General features: G+C 41.6%; 1 protein-coding gene across 4 annotated transcripts in view; it reads right to left on the minus strand.

The window, feature by feature from the left end:
* CCDC150 (coiled-coil domain containing 150) overlaps nucleotides 1-12,532 on the minus strand; it is a 183,867-nt gene that overhangs the window by 119,016 nt on the left and 52,319 nt on the right. For all 4 annotated transcript variants that reach the window (XM_088479720.1, XM_088479723.1, XM_088479722.1 and 1 more), the window contains one exon: nucleotides 1,920-1,994. In XM_088479720.1, coding sequence (XP_088335846.1) covers nucleotides 1,920-1,994 — 75 coding nt within the window. The remainder of the gene's footprint in view (nucleotides 1-1,919; nucleotides 1,995-12,532) is intronic.

The following is a 12,532-nucleotide window of genomic DNA, read 5'->3' on the forward strand; positions in this document are numbered from 1 at the left end:
ACCTGTGGGGACTAATCATGTGAATCTGGGCCTATGTTTTGCTAAGAACCTAGGGGGTAGGGCTAGGCACCAAGGGGGGGATTTAGGAATACCCTAGTCTCCCCCATTCTTAAAAGACCCACCCTTGATCCCGACACACACTCTAATTACCACCCCATCTCTCTATTCCCCTTTGCCTCCAAGCTCCTTGAGCGTATTTTCTACAACTGCCTTACCACATTTCTTTCCTCCCATTACTTGCTTTACCCATTTCAGTCTTGGTTTCGTCCTCTCCACTCCGCAAAAACTGCACTCACTAAAGTCAGCAATTACCTCCTTGCTGCCAGATCCACCACTCTGCTCCTGCAAATCCTTCACTCCCTCAGTCTGCATTATACTGTCCTCTCCTGGCTTTCCTCCTACCTCACTGACCACTCTCTCTCAGCCTCCTCTTTAAGTGAGCTAATCAGCTCTTTTGGCCTCCAATATCTCTTTGTTGCCAACACTCAGATCTTCCTCTACTCCCCAGACCTTTCCCCCACTTTCTTCACTCATTTCTCCAACTCTCTCTCTTATATTTCCTCCTGGATGTCCCAGTACTTTCTTAAACTTAACAGGTCAAAGAATTAACTAATAATGTTCTCTCTCATCTTACCGAATAACTTCACCACCCTCAATTTCATTATATATTGACAAGACCACCATCTCCACTAGCCTGAAAGAGCGCCGTTTTGAAATTATACTTGACTCCTCTCTCTATTTCAAACCAAACATACCTTTTGCAGTCCTGCTGTTTCCATTTCAAAAATGTCTCCAGGATCAGACTCTCTCATACCCTGGAGGCAACTAAGATCCTCATCCACTCACTGGTCATCTCTAGACTGGATTACTGTACCCTCCTATTAAATGTCTCCCACCTCTCTCCACTCCTATCTGTCCTCAATGCTGCTGCCCAGCTCATCTTTCTCTCCAAAACATACTAACATATGCCCCTCCCCCATAATACAAGACCTACACTGTGCTCCAATTCAAACTTCTCATACTCACTTACAAAGCCCTTACCTAATCATCTCCTTTCACACTCCCACCCGCCCACTTTGCTCCACAAATGAGTGCCGCCTCTCCTCCCAACTGATTACTTTCTCCCACCTCCGAGATTTTCCTCTTGCTGCTCCTTACTACTCGAACTCTCTCCCTCTACCCATCAGACCTCTACAAAACCTCAAATGGGCTCTTAAGACCACTTCTTTATCAAAGCCTTCCAGCTCTCATCCTAACTCCTGACCCACTGCCCCATGCTCCTCTCTTGCTCTCTCTCCTGTGTGTCACCCGTGTCCGTCTACCACTCCCATTTAGGTTATAAGCTCTCACGAGCAGGGCCCTCTTGCCTCATCTGCTTTTCCTTCCCGCACTTATACCATCATTTCCTTCCCACTGCCTACAATAGCATCAAACCTTTGGGTTCTGCCTCCCTGCTGCTAATTTTGGTATTATGTCTGCTGATACAGCAATGTTTATAAACAATGTCCATGTTCTATAATGATCCTGTTTTCTCCAGTAATACTAAGATAGTGGAACATAGTTTGTGGTGGGTGCTAGTTTTACAACAGCTGGAGAGTCACAGGTTGGCCAGACCTGAGCTACATAGTCAGTGGCTCAATCTGCCATGCCATGCCATAGTATGATGATCCGGCCAAACAAGAGTATGTGCGCAAGAAAAAATAACTTGGCAAATATAAGGACAAATAAATGATCCGGTTCTTTCCATTAATACAAAGATAGTGGAACATGGTTTGTGGTGGGTGACATAATTGTAGATGTTGGTTCACAGAGGAAAAAAGACAGATACAAGATAAACCCCTTATCATCTACATTCTTATTTGTACTATAGTAGTAAAAGGTTTATTGAGACTGGTCAGCAAAGTAAGAGCTTATTTTACCTGAACTACTACTGCTGCTTCTCCACAGACCTCAGCAATTTCTGCCTGCGCTGCCTCATGCTTCTGCTGGATAATCTAAAAGTAATGGATAGTCACAGTCATAAGAAGAACCACCATCTTCAGCTCTAACTATTCGGTAAGATGAGAGAGAACATTATCACACAATATTATAATAAACCTAAAATAAATGCAACTGACAAAAATATATATATTTTTTTTATATCACCATTTTTATAGCAAATGGTGCAATTCCAGCCAGTATAATCTATGTAGTGTATTTAATGAAAATAAATGCTGGCTGGACCAATATGCAGTACCTACCCTTGTGTATCAATGCCTATTTCCCTATAGATTGTAAATTTGCGAGCAGGGCCTCTTACTACCATGACACTGCTATTACGCAGTTTTGTTCTATTAATGTTGTTTCCAAATGTAAAGTGCAACGGAATATGCTGCACCACATAGGAAACTGTTAATAGATAAAGAAATATGACAGCAAGAAACCTACACCTAAGCTTCAGTTCTGTGACCAACCACATTAAATAGAACATGCACACCACAGTGACTGCTCATTGCCACTACACACATTCTCATCAGCAAGGTAACTATGGAATGGAAACTTTCCCACCACTTGGCCCTTATCCCCTTCTTCCTTACCTTAACTTCCTCCTGCAGCTGGCTTACAAGTGAGTCTTTTGCCTCTGTGAAATAACAAGAGGCACATCAGACAGCTCACACTGGACTATTGGTAATTATGTGTTTCCCAAACTACCACAGGATTGCTCCATGTTGCTGGCTCTCCTGACAAAGAGAAATCTGCTCCTTCCATTAAGTAGCAGTGCTTAAGCTAAAAAAATCTTATATAAAAAGTTTTAGGATGCAAGTGCTTGTTTTTGTTATGGTGGTCTCTGTATGACATCCAATTTAAAAAAAAAAACACTGTAAAAAAAAAAAAAAAAAAGGTCCATGAAAAAGAATTAGCATACAGAGGGGTCAATCCAATTATGTGCGATGCACTCGCAGGTGCGAGTCATCGCGTCAACGGCCGTGCATGATGGCAGCCTGAATTAGCTCAAAACTGTTCGCAGCCCTAAACCATCAGCTGCCAGATAATGATACAATTGTTTCTAAAATCCCACAGATAGAGTAAACCCCAGTTGTTTTTATTCACAGGAATAGTGCTCTAGTCTAAAGGCCCCCATACATCAGCAATTGATTGCAGCAATTCTGCAATTTGCAATCGATTGTGTATAAAAATCTTTCTCTTTTTCTATCGATTGCAAATTGCAGAATTGCTGCAATCAATTGCTGATGTATGGGGGCCTTTAGACTAGAGCACTATTCCTGTGAATAAAAACAACTGGGGTTTACTCTATCTGTGGGATTTTAGAAACAATTGTATCATTATCTGGCCTTAACCTGTTCCTTATATCATTCTGCAGTGAAATAGGATTGCTATATATTTATCACATAATATTATATAAAAATCTTAGCAAGATTTTAATTCTCATAGGATGTAGATTGTAGTGGGTATTTTGGCTGTGTCTTGCAGCTCAGTATAAGGTTATTTATGATTCATATTTATTCCTGTAATGACTTTTTTCAAATATATGTTGTCATACTGAATAGTATAATTGGTATCAATATAAATTCGGGTCTGGCATAACCCGTATTGGCAGCTGTTGTCCCCTTATGAACCCAGTGATACTATGAATGCATTAGACTTTATTTCACATATAGCAGAGTACAAGTTATTTCATCATGATATAAGGTTCCTACATGTGTACATAATGTGTTTTTAATATACTAATGTGCAGGTAAAATATGCTGTATACTACAGACACAGTGGCTGGTATTCCCTCTATGCCACTTATATTCTTATGTAGAATTTAGAGAGACCACATGCATATGTTATAGTCTTATTTATTAGTACTGTAATAACACAGCGCACCACTGATGCCGGGACCGGTATTCTAAGTGTCGCCTGTCTCTTCTATCTACAATCACGGTGGTCTCCTTCCCACTACATGTAGTTTATCAGTGTAGAAATATCATACACCTGTAAATAAGGACAGCACATGGCCCTGTTTTTAAACTTTATTTATTTCTTTCACAATTTTTCATTCTAATAACTACTATTAATTTTATATTTCGCTTTATATGACCCTATGTAAGGGCACATTATAATGATATACAAATATTGATTAGAAAGAAGCAATAAATAGCACTTATTTTGTGATTTTAATGAGGCCCGAAACTTTTAAAGTATACCTAATTAAGATTTGATTATTTTATCCTTGTCTGAGGGACTGAGGGCCTGATTCAGAGCCGGTCGCTTTGACAGAGCGCTCGCTCTTGTCGAAGCTGAATAATTGAGTAAGACAAGTTCAGTTTAAAATTCAATCACAGCGACGCCATCTTGCGACTGGCCGCAAGCCTCCATTTTAGAAATGCAATCGCAAGACGCCATTTTGCGAATGGCCGCCTAAGCGCCATTTTAGATAAACTCACATTTTAGTACATGTGGTGATAATACCATTAGCATCATGCGAAGGCATCTGTGACCATTATCATATGAAGCAAGTGGCCAGGTGACAACTGGCTTGGGTAGATAAGTTTCCTGCATAGTGTTTGTTCACTACGGGTGGTCTGGCTAGAATAAATAAGCAAGCTTCCTGCAATGACACAGGAAAGGTGGGAGGGCCTGCTGACAGGAGATGTAGAACTATCTGGCCCAGCATGCTAAAATGTTAGAGACAAGGCACTTATCCTCACACACACATTAAATATGTCTTTATATCAAACCCCGAATACTCACACATAAGGTTCTATAAGCATCAAAATGTATGATTCAAGTTGGTTAAGTTAGTTTAAATGCTAAGAAATAAAGGTTTTTGATAACTAAGGTATTATACATGATAAGCAAGGTGTGTTTGGTTTCGTTCTGATGCATACGCTTTTTACAGCATCCCGGTGTTATCGGTGGAGAGATCGCATCATGCAAACTCAAGTTACGGATCGCAGAACTTACAAGCAACAAAATGTTTAGCTGATGAAATGTTACAGGAGGCGTTACCAGAAAGTCTCCGGCTGTTAAAGGCAGGGAAAGTCTATTTGAAACAACCTGTTAAATGTGCCGTAACATATGCTTCTCCTCTGGGAACCAATGATATCAGCAGGAAATTTCCCCTTTGTCCTGCTTTAGTCTGGGGGGAATAAATACATGTGCCCATATACTGGTTTAGGAGTCCATGCTGAAGGTTGTATGTACTAGGGGTCTCTAGTCTGAGGTCTATCTCTGGGTCCGGAGGCGCAGCGTATGTATACTGTACTTGGGTCTGTATTATTTCCTTTTTACGCCTAAATTATGTATGTATGAATAATACTTGTGCGTTGGAACCACAGATTCCACTCCTTTCTTTATTTGCGGTCATACTGCGTATGCCATTAGCGTTGTGTTTAGAGGTTTATAGGAAGGTTTTCAGAAGGTATAGGCAGGGGTATATAGAGGTTCATTTCTAATATTGTTACTCTGTATAAGGGCCGGTCTTTTTTTTATTTTTTAGAAGGGCCTCCTGGCCGCTCGCATAGCTGTGGGTGACCAACTACAGCTATAGCGAGCGACCAGGAAGATGGACGCGATGGTCAAGACCATCGCGACCATCGGGCTTGCGACGAGACCCTTGTGGTAGGGTCTCGTTGCCGCAAGCCCCAGAGAGATTTCGGGTCTTAACAGAGCCGAAATCTCTCCCACTGACATCACTCGTGATGTCAGTGGGGCCGCCCCCAAACAGAGGCGTTCACATGGGAAAGCCTCCATTCGGGCAGCCACTCCCCCGGCCCGCCCAACAAAGGGGGTGTGCTGTCACTCAACATCGACAGCACGCCCCCTTTTTTTGCGAAACCCAAAGCAACGGAGTGCCCGTCACTATCCGGGTCTCACGCATGCGCATGCGAACTGGCCCACCATCGACCCGGTTGCGAGCGCACAGCGCTTGCGACCGGGTCTGAATCAGGCCCTGAGTGCACCAAATTCAAAATTGACTTTTTCTTTTTCTTTGCACAAATAAATATGTATCTTTGAATCAATGGGTGGCACCTGCCTTGCACCTATAGAAATATAAAATTGTGTTCTATAGGACAAGACTTATATAGATATATATTCCTCATTTGTGAATGTAATTTACCATTAGTAACCGCTTGTGGGCTCTCCATTTTCTATTGAAATTGAAAGACAACCTGTCACTTTTCCATGATGCCTTAAGATTTTCTATCCTCCTTCCACCCAAGGGAGAACATAGAAAATAGCTCTTGCTGCATGCAAATGTCCTGCATATATTTGAGGGTCTACCCAGGAGAGAGCATAGGAAAACTTGATATTATATTTTGTGTATATTTAAACATTGAGCAAAAAATGTATTTATCTGAAAAATGACAGGTCCTCTTTAGAGGGGCTTTATCATGTTTTACTGTGTATAATTATTTTAGCACAGGCAATTTGGTTATAAAATTATAAAATCTCAACTTCAGGCAGGAAAGATCTTTAGCAATGTAAGCAAAGTAAAAGGAGCTGGACATTTCCCTCTCACTTCTTCCTTCCTCATGCAGCAAACAGACCGGGCAGTCTGGTTGTTTGAGCAAAATGCCTGAAGCCAAACTAACTCTAAATCAGATTGTAACAGATTATGTTATTATTAAACAGATTAACCTTGCAGCCAATGACCACAATCTGCATACATGTGCCATCAACACTTTATAAGACTTAGGGGCATATGTATCAAACTTGATGTGAGATAAAATTGTGAAATATATATCACCAATCAGCTCCAAACTATCATTTCTTAAACAACGCCTACAAAATGTAAGTTAGAAGCCGATTGGTTAGTGATATATATCTCACAATTTTATCTCACATCAAGATTTGATACATATGCCCCTTTAGCTGGGAACACACCTAAAAGATATATCTGCAGCTCAAGTGATCTGCAGATGATGGTTGTTCATACACACTGAACCACCATCATTTGCCATCAGGCCACGGGTCCCACCACCCGCCCATACACACAGCACGATGAACAGATATATCTGCAGATAAATTGGGCATCAGCTGTAGAGCACAGCTGACGCGATATATCTGAACGACGACGTTCACAGACGTATCGCTGGTACATACTGGCCGTCAGGCACACGATATATTGGCCGGTGAAATGATCGGCCAATATATCTGCCATTGTGTACCCAGTATTAGACTTCCTCCAGGACTACTAGCGAGTCTACCAAGCTTGTTTGAGCAAATGGAGCTCTGGCCTACCACTTGCTGAAGGACGATGGGGGATATTCTGGGCTCTGATTTATCTTTTGTTATTTCATCAGGAGACAAGCTGGGTATGCTTAGTAAAGCAAACTTTGCTTGTGTCAGTCTCTACCATATAAACCATAAGTACCTAATACTCTTCTGATTTCTAAATATACTCATCATATACAGTGCATCTGTAAAGTAAAAGTATTCACAGCGCTTCACTTTTTCCACATTTTGTTATGTTACAGCCTTATTCCAAAATGGAATAATTAAATTTTTGTCCTCAAAATTCTACACACAATACCCCATAATAACAACATGTAAAAAGTTTTAAGATTTTTGCAAATTGAATTAAAAAAAAAAAAAACTAAGAAATCACATGTACATAAGTATTCACAGCCTTTGCCATGAAGCTCAAAATTGAGCTCAGGAGCATCCTGTTTCCATTGATCATCCTTGAGATGTTCCTACAGCTTAATTGGAGTCTACCTGTGGTAAATTCAGTTGTTTGGACATGATTTTGAAAGGCATTCACCTGTCTATACCAGGTCCCACACTTGACAGTGCATGTCAGAGCACAGACCAAGCATGAAGTCCAAGGAATTGTCTGTAGACCTCTGATACAGGATTGTCTCGAGGTACAAATCTGGGGAAGGATACAGAAAAATATCTGCTGCTTTGAAGGTCCCAATGAGCACAGTGGCCTCCATCATCCGTAAATGGAAGAAGTTCGGAACCACCAGGACTCTTCCTAGAATTGGCCGGCCGTCTAAACTGAGCGAATGGGGGAGAAGGGCCCTAGTCAGGGAGGTGAACAAGAACCCGATGGTCACTCTGTCAGAGCTACGGCATTCCTCTGTGGAGAGAGGAGACCCTTCCAGAAGGACAACCATCTCTGCAGCAATCCACCAATCAGGCCTGTATGGTAGAGTGGCCAGACGGAAGCCACTCCTTAGTAAAAAGCACATGGCAGCCCGCCTGGAGTTTGCCAAAATGCACCTGAAGGACTCTCAGACCATGAGAAATAAAATTCTCTGGTCTGATGAGACAAAGATTGAACCCTTTGGCGTGAATGCCAGGCATTATGTTTGGAGGAAACCAGGCACCGCTCATCTCCAGGCCATACCAATACCATCCCTACAGTGAAGCATGGTGGTGGCAGCATCATGCTGTGGAGATGTTTTTCAGTGGTAGGATCTGGAAGACTAGTCAGGATAGAGGGAAAGATGAATGCAGCAATGTGCAGAGACATCCTGGATGAAAACCTGCTCCAGAGCGCTCTTGACCTCCGACTGGGGCGACTGTTCATCTTTCAGCAGGACAACAACCCTAAGCACACAGCCAAGATATCAAAAGGAGTGGCTTCAGGACAACTCTGTGAATGTCCTTGAGTGGCCCAGACAGAGCCCAGACTTGAATCCAACTGAACATCTCTGAAGAGATCTGAAAATGGCTATGCACCGACGCTTCCCATCCAACCTGATGGAGCTTGAGAGGTGCTGCAAAGAGGAATGGGCGAAACTGCCCAAAGATAGGTGTGCCAAGCTCGTGGCATCATATTCAAGAAGACTTGAGGCTGTAATTGCTGCCAAGGGTGCATCAACAAAGTATTGAGCAAAGGCTGTGAATACTTATGTACATGTGATTTAAGTGGTTTTTTTGTATTAAATTTGCAAAAATCTCAAAAAAACTTTTTATACATTGTCATTATGGGGTATTGTGTGTAGAATTTTGAGGACAAAAATTAAATTATTCCATTTTGGAATAAGGCTGTAACATAACAAAATGTGGAAAAGGTAAAGCGCTCTGAATACTTTCCGGATGCACTGTACATGTGTATGTGACAGCAAAACCATTGTGCAGAGAAGATACCCAACAAACCCATTATCTCCCAAGGGCTCAATTTATTTAAGGGCTTAAATCCTGTGTAAAGGAAAGGTGTCTATTGCACTAGGAATAATTCCTTGTTGTAAATAGTTATAACGTGATCCCCTCTATTCTGCAATAGAAGGTAAGAAGTGACCTCTATAGTGAGGGGGTGCTACCACAGACTGATTGAATACAAAAGGAAGCAAGAAAACTGGTTTGTTTGGTGCACTATTACACATTAAAATATAACTTATTACAGGTTGAGTCTCCCATATCCAAATATTCCGAAATACGGAATATTCCGAAATACGGAATAATTTTGGCATGACTGAGATAATAAAACCTTTGATATTTGATGGTTCAATGTACACAAACTCTGTCTAAAGCACAAATTATTAAAAATATGGTATAAAATAACCTTCAGGCTGTGTGTATAAGGTGTATATGAAACATAAATTTATTTCATGTATGTACACAAACTTTGCTTGAGCCACAAAATTATTGAAAATATTGTATAAAATGATCTGCAGGCTGTGTGTATAAGGGGTATATAACACATAAATGCATTCTGTGTGTATATTGGGGTCCCATTCCCAATATATTTCATTATGATATGCAAATATTCCAAAATACGGAATATTCCGTTATCCAAAATACCCCTGGTCCCAAGCATTTTGGATATGGGAGACTCAACCTGTATTATCCATAAAATTACTTCATGAAGTTCATAAACATTGTTTATACATCTACCCCAGGTCTTATTAAAATTCTGAGGACATCCAAAACTAGTGTATGTTGCTCTGTAGGATTTAAGAAAGTAGGAAACAAGAAAAAAGGTCTGTATTTGGTGCACTATTACACATTAAATATACTTTTAATTATCCATAAACTAAGAATGTAATTGGTTCAAATTGTTAAAAACAAGGCCCAAAATAATGGTTATAAGATAGCAGAGTGTGTGTGGGAAGAAAAGACAGAGTAAATAAAATCGAATACCCACTGTGTGTCTCAAAGTGTCTTCTTAATTATAGGATGTGCATTTTATGTTATGTTAGAAATAAAGTGGCTAAGCAGAAAATATAATACTACAAATGAATTTGGTACATTAGTTATATTCAAATATTTATAACACTGCACAACAATGAAAAGGTTTCCGATGTGAAAATAGTTACTACTAATTGATTTCAGCATGCAAAGAATGAATATGTCACTTAAAACTGTTAGCTCTGAGTTCCGAGATATAGCCCATTTATGACGATGTAGGGGTATTCCTAGTGAAGTGGGCAGAATGGAGAGAATCTTACCAGCAATCTGCGTTCTGCGCAGAGGGGACGGGGTCTAATGACCCAATTAAATGAATCAGTTATTTGTCCCCTTCCCTATTCAAATATATGCGATTCACAGGATTACCCACACAAGATAACTGTGGTGCACTGAGTGACAGCATAGTGAGCGATTCCACCAAGACATTTCAGCAATGGAACAAAGATATCGGGGTCGGTGAATTACTACTGTTGGACAGTGACAAGAGTTGCCCCAGAAGAGGAGTACAAGCGACAAGCAAAGAGAAAGCACCCCCATGAATAGGCCACTATATTAGATAGTACTTTCATATGCCGTATGTTTGTTTCGTATGCTGTATGTTTGTTTCGTTTTGTGTTCTTATTTGTGATTGATTGAATTAAAACAACTTATCAAGAAAATATCAGATTTTAAAATAGCTTTTCACTATGACTATTACTAATGTACATACAGTATAGTGCAGGTAGTGTAGCTAAAAAATAGAGCTAGTAAAAACATTCTGAAATCATTTTTAGTTATTCTTGACCTCAAATTAGTAATGTATGACAATTTTTAGAAAGGAAACAAATTAAAAGTATTAATTTGTTGTACAGTGTAATTGAAGAACAAAACTACTGAGTTATTAATTCAATATATAGTGTTGAGATGGTTAGCCAATAGAGTTTCTATATCGCTCTGTTGTACTTAGGTAGTTAATTTAATCCATAGGTATATGTCAGCAGAAAGGCTCCATATACTGTTATGAGCATACAGAATTAATTCTCAGAAACATATACAGGACACCTGGATAATATTCACTATTGTAGTGTCCCTGTTATATATAAAGCATATCAGGCATATATAATTAACAGCTCAACAGTGCACATAAAGATATATATTAGGGACTTCCGGTGGGCGGGGCATCCAGCATGGCCGCACTTTTACCAAGCTCCCTACAGAGGCCTTTGTAATCCTCCTCCATCCACTGATTACAGTGCTTTATCTACTCCATTTCCAATACAATATCTGGAGGAAGTGTGGAGGAACAATTTAGTACCCTCTGTTTTTGTGGGGAGATCTTTAAAACACCGGAGTCCGGCCATTAATGAGTGGCCTGCGTGACCACCCCAATGTTGGCGCGAGGGGTAGCGAGATAGCTCCCTCTGCGCTTACCTTACATCAGCCTGCCAGATACTGCCTGTTTGGCAAATCTGCTCTCAGCGGTGGACCTTGAAGACATGATGCCCTCCCTTGTGTACCCCCGACGACTTTCAAGTGGGAGCTGGCGCGCCTAATACCACCTGCACCTTGCTGCCGAGATAGGCAACCTGTCCTGAGGAGTCCCTGACTGCATACTCGCTTCACCTACCGTCAGTACTGCCGGATGAGTCTTTGTGGAGCTGCGGATCCTGTATGCCTCTTTCTGGCTGCCGTCCGGTCTGCCGCCTAGTCACGAGCGGTGCTGCTGTCTCCTGCGCCTTCCGCTATTGTTGGGAGGCATTCCCTCGTGGAGTTCGTGCATTTGACCTTCTCCTTCTTGGACCCGTTCTGCTCAGCGCCCAGTGCTGAGATCCGCCTGCCCGATTGCTGTGCGGGGGCCCCTGGTGTGCCGGCTCCGTGGTGCACTACTGTCCGGACTTCATCCCCTTCAGGCGTCTCTGCTCTGCATCCTGTGCTGGGCTCGTGGGACGCTTTCACTGCACGTCTAAACGCGGTGCCTTTTCTCGCATCCTGTTCCCTCAAGGTCTGGACTGCAGTGTGGAGCTCCTTGCCTGGGAGGCAGCTGACTGATCTGGGCATTGCCGTGGAGCGGATCACTCCTGAACACATTGCTGATCCTTTCTCCTTCCTCACCCTCCACCCGCCTTCATTCCTGCTTGCTGTTTGAACCTGATTTATTTTATGTCTGGCTAGCCCCTCTCCCTGGTGATCTTCCCCGGAGGCACTGAAGAAGTTAACCACACGCTGGAGAGTGTGCATCAACGGAGGAAGTTCCCGTGGACCTTATCCAATCCACTCATATTATACCATTGGAACTCTCATCACTTCTGCTGCGGTTCCTGGTGAAATATTTGTCTGTTATTAAGGGCTGTGCTTTATTCATTTGTTATATTTTATTTTTTTTCTCTCTCTCCCCTCTAACCAAGTTACAATATTCTGTATG

Source organism: Taudactylus pleione, unplaced genomic scaffold (assembly GCF_031769625.1).
Source record: "Taudactylus pleione unplaced genomic scaffold, aTauple2 ptg000244l, whole genome shotgun sequence".
Lineage (NCBI taxonomy): Eukaryota > Metazoa > Chordata > Amphibia > Anura > Myobatrachidae > Taudactylus > Taudactylus pleione.